Genomic DNA, 21,161 nt, shown 5'->3' with positions numbered 1-21,161 from the left:
TCCTCTGAACATGGCTTCCCACCACATCATTACAACAAACCTTTTTATATATGTACCAGGCCCAATTCATCCAGCCTTAGTTTGTCAATCAGTTTTTCATTTGTGAATTCACATTATAACACAAAACAAGTACAAATTATTGGAATAATTAGTGGGAGAAGATGGAAGAAGGAAAGTTTTAGACATCCGATGATTTAAATACAACAGGAGTACAGCCATGCAAAGCCACAGGGGAGCTTTCAGAGGGGTGCGCATAGCAGCCATGACAGGACGGGGAACCAATGATCCCTCCCAGGCAGAGGATGAGGAGAAGCCAGTGGTACATGAAGGTTAATTGTTACTATCAGTCACCTGGAGCTTCATGGAGCCCAGACACATTGTCATAGAAAGAAGCTCTCTGAAACGTCTGAATGTCTACAGCAACAGAGACACAGACAGAGAAAGAAGACAGGAAAGTGAGAGAGAAAAAGAAAGCCTACAAACACCCATTTCACATACTCACACAAACATACAAACATTCACAAACATCCATTAGTTGTTCTCTGTGTTAAAAAATAGGACTGAAGAGTAAATGTCAGTTCATCCATTGGAATATTATAGTACATGCATAATATCAAAGACTTGTTATTATTTAAAGTTAGTATTATCATAGCTGATCATTAATCAAGGGGAAGATTAGTCCAGAAAATGTTTCATAACTATTTGCTCGCCATTTGACCTGTTTGTGATCCCATAGAAAACAAAAGACATTAAAATAAAGTTTATTAAGACCATGGTTTTATCACATCTATTAACAATTTGCTCACTGGGGGAGAACATACAGTATTAGCAATTAATCAGTCATTCAGGTCTGGTTTACCTCACTTATATTTGGTGTTTTTGTTGGCAAAACTCACACAGTAGAGAAACCATGAAGCACACTGCTGGATGAATCTCAGAAGTGTGAGAGAGGAGAGAGACTGTATTTCCCGTTTCCATCTAATAAGAAGTTCACTGAGTTATGATATTCATGCATCACTCAGCCACACTAGCAGTTCTGGCTATTTAAGCACAGATGGTGTGCTTTTAGCTAAACACTAACCTCAGCATACTAACATACTCACTATGACAATAGTAATGTTTAGCAGGTATAATGTTTAACATGTTTGTTCCCCATCTTAGTTTAGAGTGTTAGTACACTAACACTTGTTAGTTACCAATAAACCTAAATACAGCTGAGGCTGATGGGAACATTTAACATGTATTTGCTATATTTAATATTTCATGACAATCCATCCAGTTGAGATATTTACTTGTTTGGACCAAAGTAGTGAACTAACTGATTGATGGGCAAAGCAATATTCCCATCGCTAAAGAAATCAATAAAGACGATAATGATTTTAAATTCTAATCTTTTTGTTTCTCATGTTTTCCCTACACAATATGTATGACGTGCCCTTCTAGGAAGATATGGATAAATGCAGGTCATTTAGAATTATACAGCAGATAAAATTGTATTTTAATATACTTGTGTATAATTGAAAGCTTAATGAGCTCCTACACAGCAAAATATTGTTAAGCGGCTCACCGTCTTTCCAGAGCTCAGCCACAAACTTGTCAGTTGACTGGTGCAGCAGCGTGGCCACATTGTCATTCAGGGGATCCATGTTCTTCATAAGCCATTCATCAGCTTTATAGTCCACCTGAGGAAACACAGCGATTCCTCAGTATTATTTTAATAGTTACACAACAAAATGTTATACACTATTTCAAATGTTTCTGAAACTTCTTTAACACATACAGCATTAAGAAACTGTGTTTTTCTAAAATAAAAATGAGAAAAATGAGGATATTTTAAGGCATTAATATGCCTTAAAATGTGTACTGTTATACGTGTACTGTATATGCCAACCAAGACCACACACGCCACCTGTTATAATATTTATACAAAAGAAAAACTGCAAGGTTTGGCATACTGATGGTGAAAAGGCAGAACAACTCAGCATTAAATCAGATTTCATTCATGAAATTTGATGTCATCTAATCCCCATACGTTCTTTACTTTAAGGCCCCTGTGTGAACAGTGTAAGGGGAATAAAGGAATTCAAAATACACTTTCAGTCTCTTATTGATTGCTGCTGGTCTGCTGCTTCACCTGTCTGTAACAGTCTATGTAGTAAGTCTTGAGTGAAAGTGAGATCTGGCTCTAATAGTGTTTCCAAATACCAGTCTGCAGTTAATTTTAAGTACCAGATGTGCTATGTTGGACCATAAAATAAATAGCAGAACAATCAGATAGTCATATCAAATAATTGCACACAATACTGATATAATAAGAATCATTGTTGAATTATTCTTCAACCATCTTGTAATTGCACTAGGGTTAAAATAAAAACACATTTTATTTGACTGACAGCACAGTGCCCACCTGGGACCACGTCAGGTCTTACTTGATCATAACGTGTTGATGGGATTAGTCTCTGTAACATAACATAACATAACATAACATAACATAACATACTAGCACTCTATAAAGAGTGTTGGAGCAGAGAAGAACATGAGAAGTAATTGACACGGTCAGGAACCTGAGACTAGGAATGTAAGATCTCCACATGGGTTTCATCAGAATCCTGGAAAAGCAAACTCACAATGTTTGCACTTATTTTCCTCCTCAGTATTACCCTGTCATCCAGGATTTATTTTATGAAGTTCAAATTTACTGTTGGCCCCAGTACTGAATACTTGATACTTAATATCTGGCTAAATCTGAGGTTTTCACCTGTTTGTCATGATAAGGCTCAGGTCCAGGACTGATATTTAGACATGACTGAGTGATGCTCTGCACTGCGTTCATGCACACATGTACAAGAGAGGAAGAGAAGACAGTTAAACCTAATTAAACTATAACTCTAGGGATGATATCTGCTTCCATGCTCGGATTGACAAGCAGTCCTCTCTGGAATGTTGTGGAATATCATTTTCTCTTTTCAGATGGCAGACCACCACACAAAGGTAAAAGTTGAAAGCCTCCGTTATGTAACCACCAGGCACCAAGACTCAATTTCACACCGATGTGAACCAGATGTGAGTTTCCTCCAGCAGCAGTACGACAACTGGGCTTTTGTTTTCAGGCAATGACCTGGTTAACTGTGCCTTCACCCCTGAGAGAGGTTTCAAAACACAGGCCAGCCAATGTTGTTGCACAAAACAAAGAGAACTTCAATGTATCTGAAGCTATAAAGGGGAAATAAACTACTGTAATTTTTTGAGTTTTTAAGAGACACGCTGCTAACAGTAGTAGTATATGACTCTAGTTCCCAAGAGAATAATCAGGATGCACCTTAATGGGCCTGAAATACATACCCTCCCTGCATAGTGCATGATGCAGAAGTCAGCCTTGTCCTTGAGCTGACGTGGCTTCTGAAACTTGGTGTGTGTGCCCTGCTCCTGTAGCACCTTGTCAACAAAGGTCTTGTCCGTGGCTTTGGGAAACCAGCATTCCTCATCCAGCAGAGCCAGGATACCAGGGGGGTTATTCTGAGAAGACAGATTTCTTTAAACACCCATGTATTCATAAGCAGACACACACAGTCACACACACAGAAGGGGGGCACTGACCGGCCTTTCAATCAGGTCAATGCAGGGCTGCAGGTCAAGACCAAAGTCGATGAAGCTCCACTCGATGCCCTCCCTCTGGTACTCTTCCTGCTCCAGGATGAACATGGTGTGGTTGAAGAGCTGCTGCAGCTTCTCGTTGGTGTAGTTGATGCACAGCTGCTCAAATGAGTTCAGCTAAAAGGAAAGCATGAAGCAGAAGAAGAAGTTAGCAAGTGATATTGGAATGTTTCCTTGTCTTTTTTATGTGGCCTCACAAGCAGCTGATGTTTTGTTTATATCATCAGATTAAGTGAGTTCTTTGATTCATAGAACTAATAGAAAATTCTATTGAACAGACAAGCTGGATTATTGGCTGCTGTTTAATACATGTGTGAAAGAACAAATCTACAATAACAAATAGAAGGTGTTTTGTGGAAACTGCTTTAGTTTGTTAGTGTTAAAGCATCACAATCAGCACCTCAAAGATCTCAAAGCCAGCTATATCCAGGATGCCAATGAAAGATGCCCCCTGGCGTTTAGTCCTGTCCAGGGCCTTGTTGATGCGGTGGACCAGCCAGCGAAACAGCCGCTCATATGTTGCCTTGGCCAGGGCTTCAACAGCAAAGTCAGCCTGATGGAAAAACACAAAGCGTAGAATCAGAGAGAGTAACCGTGAAACAGTCAAACAATAATACAGAGCCTGTTGAGCCATGGGTGCAACTATGAGAATATTAACGAGTTGCTGTTTTTGTTTAAATAGAGTGTTGTGGATTTATGACAGTATGATGTCAGACCACAAGTTACAGTCAGGACAATCCATTATCCAGATGGTCGAGATGACCTGCCTAAACATATCCTATGTCCTGTAAGTTTGTAAAAGTACTTTAAACAGAAGGATATCAAAGCACAGGTATACACCTGGAATTAAACCATTTGAGGTATCATGTTTTAATTCCTTTAACAGCTGAAAAACTAATACATGGAAAGCAGACATGAACTTCATTAAAAGCAATAGACAGTATTCTACCTGTTCTTTGGTCTGTGCCTTCTGCACATAGTCTCGCCCCACTTTGATCCTCGGGCTGAGGATCGCTCTAGTGAACTCCATAACATTCATTCCAAGCAGGTGGCAGAGCTTCTGGGCCGCTGGGAGTGCAAGGACGCAGGGAGCATGTAACTTATTGCTTTAATATGAATGCAGACTTCATACTAGGTCAAAAATACATCACATTTCATAAAAAACAGATTTGTAACTATCTTAAGAATTTGACCTCAGTTTGATGCTAGGCTCAAATAATTAAGTCATAGATCAAATAAATAAGCCTGAAAACAAGACTGCCTTTACTCTGTTTTAACAATCAAGGATATATGACTTTACCCAGATTCTGCAGATCCTGGTTGTGTTTGGATCTTTATTTAGGTTTCTTAGGGAACAAAGAGCTGCAAGTTTAATGGGTCTAACCCCAAGACAGGACACTTAATGAAACCAGCTATGTCATGTATATTTTATTTGACTTCCTTCTGTCTGATCCTGAGTTGTATGTGAGTAGAGTACAGTCCAGACTACAGAGACATCTGATGGTGGTGATGCTCTGATATGTTGCCTGCTAACAGATCTGAAGGATATATTCACACATAACAACCATTCCAATACCAAGAGACACACAATCTAACTTTAGTGTAATAATATGTCTGATAAAACATGTGCGCACAGTCAATGGGAAAATGTTGTGAGCATGTATGACGTTGATTCGGTTTCCACACCTGTTATGGTGAAAGCTGAGGGGTCGCAGTCATCTCATTTTGTAGATTCATGAATCATGACTGACACTTGTGATGGAGGTGTGTGTAAGTGTTTTACTTTTGACTGGATGTCGGGCGATTACCTGTGTTCTCAGGCATGGAGGCCTGGTCGGTGTTTCTCTCTTTTTTAAAGACAATGTTGCCGAACTGTAGCACTGCAGAGACCACCTTCAACATGCCTGCCGAGGATAAGATAACACATTATTGATACTCATGTGGGGGGATAAGAAAATGGCAGAGTAAGAGAAGAAAAGTGGTATGTAATTATAGAAAGAGAAGGAGAATGAGAGTGGATTGTGTATTACTGCACATCTGGAAATACTACTCACAGACAATCTCATCGTGGTTGAAGCTCATGATGTGCATGGCCTCCAATGTCTCCTGGAAGTTGTCCTTATCCTGCTGTCCAGGGATTGGAATGTTACCATTTGACAGGAAACGGTAGTTGTTAAAACCTTCGAGGAGCAGGTCCGCTGGACAAGGACAGGAAAGAATTTTTAAAAAGTTTAATTATTTCAATGGTAATTTAAATCAGTATCCCCTTATTGAGTAAAAATTCCCTTTCCGTGAGTAAATGCATAAGTGAGGGAGAGATTGAGTGACTTTTTAAAAATCCACTAGTTAATAAGAGAAATATGCTTTTAAGTGTTGACTTGTAAGAGTCTAAAACTCTTCTGCATCATCATGAAACAATGTACTAACAAGCTAAATTAAAAGTTAACAAGAGAAAGATTAGTTGCCCGGTGCTAATTCAAACCAGCTTTCTTTAGCTCAGTTTCTTGCCTAAAGCAAATTAGCACAAACATGAAACCTCCCTGTTTTTTGGTCTTTGTTTATCCTGACTGCTTCTTACAGCATTGGTTAGACACTCACTTCGAAGATGCTCTCCAGCTCCTGCCAGGAGGCGGTAGAAAATGTGGAAGGTCCTCTCATCTTTCGCCTGTCTGATGGCCCTTGACTTCTCCAGAAGGTCTGAGAGCAAATGTTAAGGACTGACCAGGAAATTACAACTTGACAATCAAAAAAAGAAATGTAACCATTATTCTTCTCACTAGGCACAAGGGACATATTGTGAAAAGGGAGATTTCCATTTCTTTTTTGAATATAAAGCTGGTCTAGCTTTATAAATTGTGGAAGGATCAAAACACTTAGTCCATGTAGAAAGGCCCAAAGCCCTAGCCCGCCCTTACAACGGGACCCCCTGCCTCTTCCCTTGCCTCTTCTAAAAGAAAAAAACTTTATTTATGTTATTTACCTAATTTATGTGCACTTGCTTCATTTCCGCACTGTGGGGGAGTCTCCATGGAGGAGAGACAGTTGTGGAGGAAACACTGTGCAGTTGTTGGATGTCAGGAAACAAATTTGTCATTGTACAGCCTTCCAAAGGTTGGATAACATCATCCTCAGCAGTGGCCATCACAATTTACAGGTGACATTTTACCCACATTGTCTATAATAGGTCTGTTACCTGTTGATGACCTGAGTGTGCATCACTCAGAAAACAGTGAGCCAATCAGAAGAGAGGGGCATTGTGCAGACACAAAACCACTCGTTCCAGGCTGAGTGAGACAGAGGTGCTGCAGCCATGGCTTGTACAGCTGTAACTAGGGGCTTTCTGACCATAAAAACCTATTAACACTTGTAAATAGACCACAAAAATGAAAATACTGACTGGGAAAAGGGGCATAATATGACCTGTTTAAATAAAATTGAAGAATTGGAATGAAAACTTGTTTTTTTTAGAGCTTTGGGTGCTCTAACTTCGTCTGAGGAATACACAGAACGGGAATTGCATTCTTGTGGTTAAGCATAATCTATAGTGAGTTGTGAGGCCTAGGCTTTGCTCTCAGCTCTGAACTCAATGTGTATGCTATCTTTTATCTATCTCTGCTGTGTTTTTGAAACAATACTTGCTCATTCAGCCTGTCCCGGTAATCAGGATACAAGTTTCAATATTGGCCCCGACAATGTAGCCTGTGACGTCAAAGTTGACTCTGATGAACTTCCCCTGCAGGACACAAGATGCATATTTATGTTAAAACATTGCTGAACTTGTTAAAACCTCACAGGTTAATTAGAAAGCCTATGTTGTGTACAGTACTGTACGTGTATTTCTTTAACCTTCAGGCACTGTTGGTTTTAAATACCACTGTGTGGATTCTTGCACATGACAGATACACAGTGAGGAACAAAATGCCTATATTAAGAAAAGCCAGGTTAACGAGTGAGAAAGAATCTCAGGCATGTCTGTGGTTTCCTGACAGTGAGTGTGTGTGTGTAAATGTGTGTGAATATTTGTGCCCATCTGTCTACTGGGCTTCATTGCTTCTCGTCTGAGGCAGCCTGTGATTCATGAGGACTAAGCACAACGGTGGTTAATCTTGGCCACATGGTTAACTTAGTCACATAAAAAAATATTTGTATTGCTTTGAGAGAGAATTGCTATGATTCTGTAAGTCATCACTACATAATCTATCAGAAATAACATATTACATGCAGTTCACTTTATAATAGGATAAAAGTTTATTTGTCAAGATTATAAAACCCATTATTTTCAGGAGTGCATACAGTATAGGTATGTGAAAACAAAGAGGCAAGGAGAAATTAAACCTTTGCAAGAAAAAACAAACTGTTTTCTTATAGATACATAACTGGTTTAACTTGATTTTCTAATTTTGATTCACTTTTCTTTCTGGAGGCAAACATCTGCTATAACGAATGTTTAACATGCATAAATACTGTTATCTTTGGGGAGAGCATGAATGTTTCAAAGCTGGACTTGGATTATGTACCTTTCTTTGTACACATCTGTTGAGAAAAATGTAAACTGCACTGAGAGTCAATGTGGAATTGACGTAAATCTGCCCCCCTACTGAAAACTATCTGTCCACAGGTATAAACCAAGGGAACGATCAATTAAACATGAACAGAAAACTCACAAAGCGGGAAGAGTTGTCATTTTTCACTGTCTTGGCATTGCCAAAAGATTCAAGGATGGGATTGGCTTGCAGGAGCTGGCGTTCCAACTCACCCTGTGGAGAAAAACAGAGAGGTAAGAAGCCAACTGGACGTCAAACATTTCCAACGGCTGGCACCATGAGATTAATCTTTTTATCACTAGTCACATTTTTATGTGTCTGCCAAAACATACATAAGCTGGCAAAGCAAAATCAATTCTCCATAACAGAGCAGCTATAGAAAAGAGTAGGTGACTTGATATCCTAAACCGGTCTTTCAGACAGTCAGTAATTTATCATGGTTCTGTTGGCTTTACTTTAGTCAACTGTAATACAATGTGATTTTTGTCAAGGGAACTCAACAAGTTTAAGGCGCCAAGAAAACATAACTGTTTGACAGAACTCATGAAACCACAAAGGCAATACAGAAAATTGTATTTCAACACATGCCCTATAGTAAGCGGTTAGTTTGGGTTGATGAGTGAGAGCCTCCTTCCGGCCTGAACATTCCTATGGTAGTGATGACATACCCTATATATCCAGAGACTGTACCACCCCGATGATAATGATGGCTCCCTCCCAAATCTCAAACATGGGTTGATAGACGGCTGGGAAATTCCCTACAGCCTTTGGAGCCTCCAATTCCCCTACACATGACACAATCTCCTATATACAGGGCACTGGCATTACAAAAATAGCCCCTACTGCTAGTGTCACCAACCATGGCACAGCAGATCACATCCTGAATTAGTTGCTGCCTGTCTGGCTGATGCTGGATACCATTTAGTACCGGCCATCAAAAATAAATATGAGAAGACCTAAAACCCTTCTAGAAGGTCAGATAAGTTAGATTGGCAATACGATTTTGTAATTCCTGTAGCAGGGGTTGAGCATGGAAAGAATACAACAGAAAAAAAGAAAGAAGGTGAATAAGGGGTGCCTTGAATCACCATGTAAAATCAATATCTAAACCATGACTACAATCTGATCCCATAACTACACTTTAAAAGCCCACTCTTAGAACCATCTACTTCCATCATGACCAAAATCTCACTGTTATGTTTGACTTGCCAGGAGAGGCTGGTTAGACAAGCAAACATTTAAGCTAACCATTCTTTTTATACACCTTTTATTTAAAAAGTTCACTTCCAGACAGGTGTGAATAGAAGTAGGCAAACAATTTGTTGAAAAAACAAGAAGGGTACTTTTGAGTGTCTCTTAGCCCTACATTATAGCATCAACTCAACTGGCTTGAAGAATTTGGTCAAAATCCATGAGTACGATGAGGGGAAATGACAAGGAATCAGGATCCAGAACAAAAGTTTCTGTCTGGCGGTCTATATACAAAATGTAATCTCTCTGGCCAGACTTATGGTCCAGACATGGAAATACAAGTATTAAGAGTAATTTGGTCTTTTATGCAGCATTTTGACATCTTTGTGCTATCTTTTTTCTGTTTGTCTGAATGTGTTGAGCCTACATGAAGAAGGGCTCATAATCTGTGTCCCCTCACAGATATGGGATTTACTGCCAGAAATAGGGAGTAGGGAACTATCTCTCCAACAACTCCTTTTTTCCCCTTTATCTTTTCAGCTCTAAATGACATCTTATACAAATGCATACATTCCTGCATAACTATAGAACAAACAGGCATTACCATTTGTCCTTTTCTGATCTGCTTTACATCTTCTTCACTACTTTTCACCTCTCCATACTCCTCTCCTGCAGCATATCTTCGCTCTCCCCCAATCCCTGGTTCTACATTCCTCTGGTCTTTGCTCAGAGGCAGCCGTAATGCAATGCAGAAGGAGAGCAGCATTAAGGAGGTCAGCGTGGATGGTGTATTCTGGCAGGCGATTGCCGAGGCACTGAGTTTCAGCTACTCTCTTTCAGCTACCGAAACGCAGCACATTAAACAAGCATTCACTTGGATTGCGTGCGCTCAGAGCTACAGACTATAGGAGTCAAGGTGCTTCTATCGTTATTAGATTTGCAGAAGATACAGAAACATCAGGTATAGATTTTAAGGGGAGAAAGAAAAACAGCTACTGGATAAATCAAGCAGAGAAGAAGAGAGCCAGAAAATAACAATTTGTGTAAAGAGCACAAGAAACAGAAGATAGGTTCTTCTTAGTCATATCTGAGACAAAACAATTGTGAGTTTAAGTCTGAAAAATCACGTGAGGTTGTAACATCCAAGAAAACAGAAACATCTCCTGTGATTGGTTATTGACTGTGCAATAAAAGCCACACATGGACTGAAGGACAGATAGGTAATATAATCACAACCTAGGCTTTAGAATAGGACAAGATAGAAATGAATTAGTAATTATTATTATTAACTGAAATCTTTTTCAAGCTACATACATGCATCTAGAGTACATCAAAAATGGAAAACATGCATAAATATTAAAAAGGTGATTGATATCTCCCTTTTTTACACCTTGGCTGTAAAAGATGAAGTTTGGCATAAAACATTTGAGGAGAGATGTTTGGGGCTGTGGTCGTATCTTCACAAAGTTCATGTGCTTTTCCAATAGATCGACTGTTCGTTTCAAATGTGAATCTCATAAGTTTCCCATTCCCTTAAATGAGAAAGCGTGTTCAAACTTTTGATTGGTACTGTACAAACAAAAACTATACAGAGTCAGTTGATGCACAGCACTTTTAACTTTTAAAACAGCTACTTATTTGCACTTAACTGACATGTGCTTATGATCAAACTTCTCAATTTCCACTGTTCTACTAAAACTGAACCAATTGATAAAACAAAGTGTTTTATTATCATGAGTCAGCTGGTTTAACTGCAGATTCACTGGGCTTCAAATGATCATGTGAGGAGACTGAGCCAGCACAAACAAATACCTCATAAAGAAAGAAGCTTAGATTAGTCTGTCAAAGTCATTATGGAAGCAGCGGAGATTTAGAGAGAAGAGCATGCACCCACACACACATTCACACACAAAGACAAAAATGACCACACACTCTTTAAGATAGCGGGAGATACACTTGCCTGTAGCTTGAATGCTTTGGGAGATTCGGGCTGTTTGTTATGGATAAACAAATGCAAGTGTTATAACCTGAAGCGCTCATGGCAGACACAAGCCACAGGAAACACACCGCCAGTACACACTGACTGCACTCTCACAGAGTGGCAGTGGACATGAAGCAGGAGCAGTGATCAGTCAGGGTACATTACAATCTATTAGGTTAGCTGCTGATTAATACACAACTCTTTATCAGACATATTTTAAAACTTAGCTATGCACTTTAGACTAGAGCAGAGTAAAATTACTGTTCATTCAAATATAATGATGATGTGTAGGAGGAGAGAGGAGAGGAGAGGAGAGGAGAGGAGAGGAGAGGAGAGGAGAGGATAGCATAGGAGAGGAGAGGACAGGAGAGGAGAGGAGAGGAGAGGAGAAACAGAAAGCCCAAACTTGGCAAAATGTGGAAAACGTAGGCAGTGGGGCTCTTACAGGAATGTTGTGGTCTTTGCGTCCTTTGTGTGAGGAGGCAACGTGGGCCAGGTACTGGATGACCTTTTTCGTGTTCTCGGTCTTGCCAGCGCCTGATTCACCTCTGAAAACAAAGGGGTTAGACAGCATAGACGCATGGACCAGTGAGTGAATGAAGAGTGAGTAAGAGAAAATAAACGGACCTTCCTCATCACTTCCAGCAAGTAATTAAACACCCTTTGATTGCAGCCATGGAGTATAAACTTTTACTTGTGAGGCAGAGCCAAATTACAGGAAACAGTCTGTGTAAGTTACCCACAATTTAGCAAGGTACACACAAAACACTGTAAAACCCTAACCAAAATAGCTCATGATTATGTCGGTTAATCGGAATAGAATGTCGGTTTAGTAGTTGGCTGAACCCCAAGGAAATAACGAACAAAAAGAAAACAGAGAGGGAGAATGAGATAGTGGCCATCAGACTATCTGTTGTTGTTTTCTACAGCTATGTTCGTCTGTCTATTTTACTGAAGAACTTTGTGGTTTGGTGGGCCAGTCTCCAAAGTTTCCAGGCTCTGCTTTTGGGCCGTCCCTAATGATAGCTGTGTGTTCAGGCAGGGCCATCCACAGCTCCCACAGTCAGGTCCCAGAGCCCAGAAAACCAGGGCCAACACCGAAACCAGGCCAGCAACACTACATGTAGTTACATGCCAGTGGCTTTAGTCTGGCTGGCTATTACGTCCGCTGCGCATAGGACACTGCAGTTTTAGATGCTGCACTAGAATTCGACGGGCAAGTCCGCAAACACTGGATGCAGGCGTAGCAATATCGGTCACGTCAGCTAAACATCACAGTTTGGCTTGATGTGTTCATAGTTTTACAGGAGTCATGTCGCAATATTTCTCTTTCTATGGAAATAACCACTAGCTGTCTTTCTCACATCTGTTCTCTTATAGACGAGGTGTGAACATGTGAGGTTATGGGGTCACTAATGGCAGGTCTCCTCACTCTGTGAACTCTTTGGCCCTGTTCGCACCTGGCGATCACATGCATCTAGATGATCTGTTAACAAATGGACAGCTCTAAGTACATCAGTTCATATCTGGCATTAGAATGCATCTCCACATGCATTTTGAGTGATCAGTCACTTCTGCGCTCTATATGCTAATAAACACTTCCATAATTTCCGTATGCAGCACAGTAGAGACTCTCACATAAGTGCACAGAAATGACATAAATAACTTAAATAAACATAGTCTCTACTGTGTTTTGTTGTAATTTATGGTTAAACTACTCTCCAATGTTCTCTGTGTTTCACTCTGGCGCCACACACACACACGGAGCGGAGCAGAGGACAGACAGACAGCAACAACTACACTCATTACGTTACTCTTGCAATAAAAGCTTTGTGAGTAAAAAGCCAATAAGAGTAATTTACTAATGTAACGAGGGCTCAGTGCAACCCTATTTCGCACTTTAATATGATGCTGTTGGTGCGCAAACAAGTACGTCCTTCCGTTAATGCAGAGAACATCTGCTGAATAAGCGGTCCTTCACTGTTGCCCAGGACACATTCACCTACACACTGCTAAAAGAATGTGGCCCAGATCACCTCCAAATGTGGTCTGAGTGATCGATCAATGCGTCCTCAATGTGTCTTTGGTGCATTTGTATCTGTACTTACTGTATCTGTGCTTTTTAAGGCCAGGTGTGAACAGGGCCTCTGTACCTCCTGCCTCACATCCTCTGACGATCACTGTCTCACAACTTGTCTTTCTCACATGTCAAAGGGTCAACATTATATCACAACTCTTAAGTGAGAGATTCTACAAGTTCTCTGTCTCATGGGCCGCTCCCTGTTCAGTTCTTTGGGATACAGCATATAGACATAATGCAACATCACAGCTACTTTTCACTGGTGTATTTCATTACAGTGTCATAAGATAAATCAATCAAAAGATAATCCCTGTTTTGATTGTGATATAGGAGTTAAAGCCTATTATTAAAGCTGACAGCAATGACAGTAATACCTCCTTTATTTCAAATCCTGTGTATAAAAATGGGATACTGACCACAGGTTTGATAATTTATTTGAGACTAGATAGACAGATATAGTACTTTAATAATCCTGAAGGAAAATTGCAGCCAAAGTGAAATTGTAGATTTGCAAACTATTCATCAGTAAATACAGAGACACAAGTAAATATCAGGTTTTGACTGTTCACACAAGACCGCAGGTCTGCAAATGTTTTTCTGAACACATCACTGCTAAACCACATACCACATTGTGAACAAGAAAGACCTTCTATAATTCTACGCTGTGCTGAATAGGCTTGTGGCATTTTAACTGGATTAAAAGTGGTTGTGGAGAAGTTCATGCAGACTTTTTTTTATTTCTAAGACTAACGAGAGTCAGACCTGCATAAGCACAGGTGGTGAGCCAACATGTCGATGCTGGTCAAATAACTCTCCTTCTGAAACAAATATCATAATGATGTTTTTTTTCTGTTTTCTTCCTTTTCTTAGTGTTCCACCAGACTTTGGAGGAGGTATAGCACCTGAAACAGTACTGAGACCAAGTGATGCTTCATCTCATTTAAATCAAAGTCTTACAGACCTAATATCACAGCACATGATCTACTACTGACACTACAAACACATGATCTTCAGATGTTGTTCTGGGAGATTCATCTGTGAGAATTCATGTTTCCACGTACTGGGTCAACTCTATTTTTACATTCTTCCATTACACATTTCTCAAGATGATTTGTTTTTAAGGAGTGTAATCACCAAAAGTCTCTCTCTATTGTTATCTCATTAAAAATACATAAACTTCCAAATGATCTCTCTAGGAATGTTTTTACAGTGAGAAAACAGTCTCTCTGAACTGTGTGACCACCCTATTTATTAAACTGTGGCTCCACTGTCACCAACAGGGGGTGTAGTTTTCTGAATTTAGGTCAGATTATGCAATAGCTCTTGCACGTTTATTGGCAGTGTCAACCCAAGCCACGCTGAAAGAGTGTGGCACCTAATTACTCTCTGCCATAGAAGATGAAGACATGGCACCAAACCACACTCATAACTCCCTTAGTATTGGGAAGAGCTGCAGTGCAACCCAGCATCCGCATTTAGCTATTTGAAACCAGTCTTTAAATAAAACACAGCAGCAGGATGAAGGGAGCTGGCCAAATGACTCATGGTGAGAGAAACATGAAGGGAGATGGAAAAGGGGTTAGTTCAATTAGACAAAACAACCAGGAAAGGACCACAAAGTACTTTCATTGTTACAGTGTGTTGTATGTACAGTTAAATTGCTTATTACAACTCCTCACGGTAAGAAACATAGAAAAATAACTGAGAACAAGAAGTAAGACTCTGCCTTTATATAAGATAACCAGGGTGGGAAATTGGCACCAGCCAGCAGACAAGTGTTGGTAAAATATTAAAGAGGCTGGTAGATTTCAAACCCAAAATAATGATTTACTACTGAGTGGCTGGAGAATTTGTACATTTATCTGTCAGTGGCTGGAAAGAGCCTATTAAGGTGAGGGACAGTTTAATTTTCCAGCCCATCAAGCTGCTTTATCATCAGAACCACCTTAAAGAACAGAACAACCATCTGTCCAAATAGGGAAATGACCGCAAGAGTAGAAGAGAAGAGAGGAGAGTTAAGAGTTGCAGTACTCACGTGCAAAGGATTGATTGGTCCTCACGATCTGTGCAGAGAAAACAGAAAAAACCTTGTCAGCATCGCTCCATCCTCCCCCAGATATTTCCCTTCATTACAACAGGAGTAATTACAAAGACTGCACTCTGTGGTAAAGCTGTTACTATAACACTAAAATACAACATGACCATTTTGTTGGTACAGGATGGGGCATAGCATCAAGAAAATACTGGAATTATGATGGATGAAACTGTATGATAGGATCAGGATTATGTTGAAACAGCTGATATTGTTTTTCTTGAGGAAAGCAACACACCAAAGTCACATAAATGAAATGTGTGTGTTAAGAGTATATTTTACAGTCCATTCCTCAGCCTCTAGCATCCAGACTACACCACAATGTCATGCTGTGTAATGTCCATAAACTGACACACAGACTAGTAACCAAAGCTTTTACACCTTTCATCACAGAGGAACTCAGACCACAGTCCAGATGACAGGATTAGCTATGCCCACTGAAGTGTGTGACCTCTCAACTTTCAAGGTCCTGCTGCGGACTACAAAGACCAGAACCTGGTGGGAAGTGACCCGTTTATCAGCTAACAGAAACTCTAGACTAAATCTCATGCTGTCACAATCAGAACAACTGGTCAACAACATGAACTGAATGTGATGTATTTATAGAGACGACAACTTAGGCCTGCCAAATTGATCAGGCAAAGTGTTTACAGGTCTTGCAGGCCTACTTGACAAGTATAATTTTCTCATGAGACAATTACTGAATAAACAGAAAAAAGTCAATAAATTATGTGAATCCAAAACAAAACCAAAGTTTATGACATTCTGTTTAACGTAACTGCTTTCATCATCTCCATCATCAAGGCTTAACACACAAATGTTTTCCATTTATTGTCTTTACAAAAGCGATCATCAATATGGAATGTGATCAAAATCTATTGAAGCAACCTGATAAAAACCTCATGTAATGCAATAACAGTTTACTGTGATTTAAACCTGCAGGCATGACTTAAAACTCCAAAACTATCTGCTTGTGTACAACGTGAAGAATGAAGGATGACATCATATCGCTCTTTGCGGCTGGTAAAATACTTGACATGACCTCATGTGTTACATGTGTCAACAGCAAAGGCCAGAGGCTAAACACATCTGAGGTGAGCGGCACACAGGAGGAGCAGCAATATGGATACCTTTCTGTTAACACAATGTGTTTATCAATGCACTTCTGACTCCATTGAAGACATGTTTGATCATGCCACGGTGACAATACGGATACAACAGCGGGTTTCATTTTGATTTTCTGAAGTCTCAGAGTGAGTCCTCCTGCTGGCCTTTGATATCTGCTGACATTCCTGTGGCAGGAAGTAAGGAGATTTTTCATTTCCTGAAAAAAGACAATTTGGGAACACCTCTACATTCCTGAACTCTGTAAAACTGAAAGGAATGGGGCCACCTAAGATGCACCACGTCCACCATCATAATCATGCGCCATCTCCCATGCAGTTTTTATCATCTTCAAAACTGTGAGCTGCACTCTGAGGGAATGATAGCAGACTCTATTGCTGGATATTACACTGTGCCTGTCTTGTTAAGCTTAAAGATGACAAATGAAGTCACGCTAGGTGAAAACGTTGAAGCTCTGAAGGCTAAGGCAGAAAATGTATGTTCGTTTTTTTTAAATGGTAAGGAATTCTCAAATTTATTTGTGTTTGACCTGAATCCATTTCGTTTGAAGCAAGTTCAGCAAAACACCATTATATGCTACAACCTCAACTGAATATTAGTGGTCTCCACTCCAGCTATCCAAAAACCACTCTGTTGGGATAAAGAGCTGAGCTGTGGGTCTTACCACAGAGTAACACATTTCCCCCATATAACCCATGAACTCACGCCTTGTTTATGTGGGTCAATTTTCACACACAGCTCAAATGGTCTTAAAGGTGTTATCTTTCACGGAAGAAATTGCCTTTTGTTCTTGCACTAAAGTGTGAGCTCCCCTCTGGTGACAATAACTGTTGTGTGTGAGTGCGTGTGCATCTGGAGACCTTGTGTCATTGAAAAGGGCTTCTCTTTTCTCTTTCCAGTGAAAATCTGTTCTGATGAATGTAATGTAATGCAGACAAGCTCAAACACAAATATGCCACAATGTGCACAAATCAAACAAATCGCCTCTTGCGTTGGATGAGTAACTGTAACAGCAGGAATGATGAATGAGCTGCTCTCTATAACTGGCCCCATCTCCCCTGATGATGAGGCAACTTTTGAAACTCAGGCCTGAGTTTGATTAGTCTTCCTGTCCGTGTTTCACAGCCATATACACACAAACCCGATGCTTATCAGATGCATCTAATGTAGACCTTGTACCTCCCGTCCCACTGGACTGTGGCACACAACACAGCATAAAATATCGTGAATGATCAAGTACACACTCACTAAATAGCCTCTGAGAACATCAGCTCAGCTTTGCATGATGGAAGAAAGAACCAGTTTGCATGTGTGACCTCATGCATCTGAAATCACCTGATTGCAATCTGTGGTGGATGAGATAAAAATATGCATTTCTATCCATTCATGCATTAGCACCACTCTGGTCCTCCCAGGTGCCCCACAGCTGTTGATTGCATAAAATGCCCCTCTAGGTACCCCTAGTGCCTTAATGAACACCATGTGACAAATAAGTCTTTTTTGCAAAAACAACTTCTGATGCAAAGAAACTATGTTTGTCCCTCTGGCAGCAGAAACAGTCATTTGTTTAGAAATGTAGTGGCATGAGCAATAACAGACAGTTTGGTTCCACTGACAAAAACTACAAAAACAAAAAGAGAAAATACAGAAAAAATCTCTTAAACAGTCTTTTATATCATGTTTTAAAAAATCCTGGATGTGCTGGCCTATCATTTTAAAGAAATCTCTGCTCATTGTGACCTTAGCACCTGATGATTGATGAGATCACTGACATTAAGTGGCAATTTGGCTTTTCTCTAAAATATCTTTGCAGGATAAATGATGAAACTGACCTATGAAACTGATGTGAAGGATGTGTTCTGAGTTGTATTTGAGCCTCTATTAGCTCTACAGTCACTTCATTCTATGCTCATCAAACATATATTACCCTGCTTATCTGTGAGGCCCTCCTTTCATTTAACTTTACACTCCTCTGCAGACATCCATCACCTCCACATTTGAACCTCTCAGCTCTTCCTGTGACAGACAATCATTCTTGTTTTATCTAGCATCCCCTTTATGATTTTATTCTTCAAGAAGATCAGACAATATGGAGTAGATATTGAGTGTATTTGCCAGAAGCTTTCACTTCTATCAAACACACACTGATCCATCAAACAGAGAGCAGTCACAGTGATATCATTCAAGTGCTGTTTTTTTCTGTAAGAAGCATCCCAGATATTACAATTCTCCCTTATTCTCATGTTCACCTTTTGGTAGCCTCTTGCATATATGTATTTGTGTAGAAGTGCTTTTGCAGATCTCATGATTTTTAAACAGTCTGCCAGTAAAAACAAGACGTGCTTTTTTAAAGTTTTGTTAACATTTTATTTTGTGCTGTAAACATTGTGTGGTGGATTGGTTATGTAAAAATTTCATGTGAAACAGTCTAATGCTGTCTGAGTGGGTGGGTGTGCATCTGATCCATGCTGCCCGCTTGGCAGCTGCTGCTTCCTTGATCACCACAGCAACTAACTGCTGGGTCATATTTACCCAGGATGCCATGCTGGCTAGGCATAGGTCAATCAAACTGAGCATGTTCTTCCCTTCCAGTAGCTCATTACTGCCTCACTAAATCTTTACCTCCTTTGTGTTTCCCTTTTCTCTCTGTTGCTCTCATTTCCCTCTTTTCCCCGGTTTAAGTCTCCATGAATGGTGCAAAGCCAGATTACTCAGACCACTAAGGAACACTAAAGAGTGGGACCTTACTTGAGACAAAATCTCTTTTCCACAAGGACACATGTTTTTAATTTGATCGCTTCATCAGAACTTTTAGCCGTGCTGTTATTACCTCCACAACAACTCACCTCCAATCATCTTGATAATATGAGTGTTAGATGGAAATATGTTGGCCCATTCATTCACCAACTTTTAGGTTAGACCACAGTACAGTCTCTGTTTGAATACAAATCTAAACGACAGCAGAGGAAAAGGCAGCTTTCAGACCAATCAGTGTTGCTGCAGTGTCATACCACAGTTCACTGAATGGTGAAATGCTTTTTTTCTACCGCTTGATTCATTAGTTCACACAAAATATGACATGATGTGCACTTCTTACACAACTTGGCACTGCAATTAATTAAAAAACTGTACAGTGTCTTGGGGTTACAATATCAATACAAGCGGACATGAATCTCAATTCAGGCTCCCATGGTAGGCGATGGCCCTGTCTTGCACAGCAGGGATCCTTTTTCTGCTAATAATTTATCCCCCATGAGGATTAAACAAACCCTCATTCTTCACATTCCAGAGCATTCCCCTCTCGCTCCGTCTCCACCAAAGCCCCAATCATTACCACAACCCCGTATTATCAACCTCATTTAACCTTATACAACCACGGCACAACCCTCTCCAGAAAGTTTGTTTACACTTCTGTTTTTACACCGATACATGTAATTGACTGTCAAATATTTATTCCTCCCTTACTGTATATGGAGTTTTTTATTAGTAAATGTAGTGATTTTCATTAACAAGAGAAAATCTACTATATTCTCAATCAGAGGGTGAATATTTTCCTCTAAAAAGATCCACACTACTACTGCTTGAAAGTCTAGAAAAACCTGCTCAGTAATCTAAAACTCATAGTTTTTAGTTATGGTATGCTTAGAAAATGGTCAGTGGTAACATAACTTGTAAGTAATTGGTAGTTAATGATCTAAAACCTGCATAAAAGGGCACTGTAATTAAAGCTAAGAGTCAGAATGGGTTATGTTGAAATTCTGGACAATCATCAAACAAGAGTAACAATAATTTATTTTCTTTTTTTCAGTTTTAGTAAGCCAGAGGCCGAGGGTGGAACCAAATTTTGCTTTAAGGCTCCAGGATGCAAAAGTTTGAGGACGCCTGCTCCACCACAACCACCATAAAATTCTCCACAGCTGAAATATGGCGTTTAATTAGTCTCAAAACCCGTGCACATAAAAAACAGACGTGCGCACGTGTTACGAGCACACAGGACAGCATCTGCAAGCGGAAAACCATCCTTGCAATGAAACATTTCTGTTCCATGTGCACAAATACCGTTTCATGACTGTGACGAACGTGAGCTTGATCCTCCCTACGCACTCGCAACTGTTCAACACTCCCTCGCTCATCAAGTCGACTGTGGAGGTGGAGATGGACTAGACAGCGCACGTCTTTGGTCAGTCACTTTGAATGCTGACCATGGCCTTTGATTAGCTGTTTGGTTTGATCGCTTTCGAAGTCGAAGAAAGCCAGTTGCTTGAGAGAACAAAGAAAAACATAAACAATAATGTTTAGTATCTCATTCCCCGTTTTGTCACTTATGAAAAAGTGTTAGACATTGTAGAAAGAGGAGCGCTACATGCCCATGATCAATGAAATGGAGAGATGTGGAATACTGCTATGAATTTCTAGCTTTGCTTTTAGCTTTTTTGTGTTTTCACAAATAGAATAAAAGTTTTACCTCATCTGTGTTTTAATGACTCCCTGGAG

The 21,161-nt window shown here is 40.0% G+C and overlaps 1 protein-coding gene across 2 annotated transcripts in view; it reads right to left on the bottom strand.

Annotated features, from left to right (window-relative positions):
• The window catches only part of LOC134000217 (myosin-10-like), a 57,391-nt gene that overhangs the window by 13,519 nt on the left and 22,711 nt on the right, over positions 1-21,161 (bottom strand). Inside the window, exons 4-17 of one of the 2 annotated variants that reach the window (XM_062439556.1) lie at positions 15,486-15,513; positions 11,816-11,918; positions 11,350-11,379; positions 8,319-8,411; positions 7,324-7,387; positions 6,253-6,351; positions 5,709-5,852; positions 5,463-5,558; positions 4,604-4,722; positions 4,055-4,207; positions 3,598-3,771; positions 3,343-3,516; positions 1,568-1,682; positions 352-414 (exon numbers count right to left, since the gene is read on the bottom strand). In XM_062439556.1, the coding sequence (XP_062295540.1) occupies positions 352-414; positions 1,568-1,682; positions 3,343-3,516; positions 3,598-3,771; positions 4,055-4,207; positions 4,604-4,722; positions 5,463-5,558; positions 5,709-5,852; positions 6,253-6,351; positions 7,324-7,387; positions 8,319-8,411; positions 11,350-11,379; positions 11,816-11,918; positions 15,486-15,513 (1,455 nt within the window). The remainder of the gene's footprint in view (positions 1-351; positions 415-1,567; positions 1,683-3,342; positions 3,517-3,597; positions 3,772-4,054; positions 4,208-4,603; positions 4,723-5,462; positions 5,559-5,708; positions 5,853-6,252; positions 6,352-7,323; positions 7,388-8,318; positions 8,412-11,349; positions 11,380-11,815; positions 11,919-15,485; positions 15,514-21,161) is intronic. The other variant, XM_062439557.1, reaches the window with a different exon arrangement.

The sequence above is a fragment of the Scomber scombrus genome, chromosome 18, assembly GCF_963691925.1.
Source record: "Scomber scombrus chromosome 18, fScoSco1.1, whole genome shotgun sequence".
Taxonomy (NCBI): domain Eukaryota; kingdom Metazoa; phylum Chordata; class Actinopteri; order Scombriformes; family Scombridae; genus Scomber; species Scomber scombrus.
Note: the sequence above shows the minus strand (reverse complement) of the source record. Positions and strands in the feature narration are given on the sequence as shown.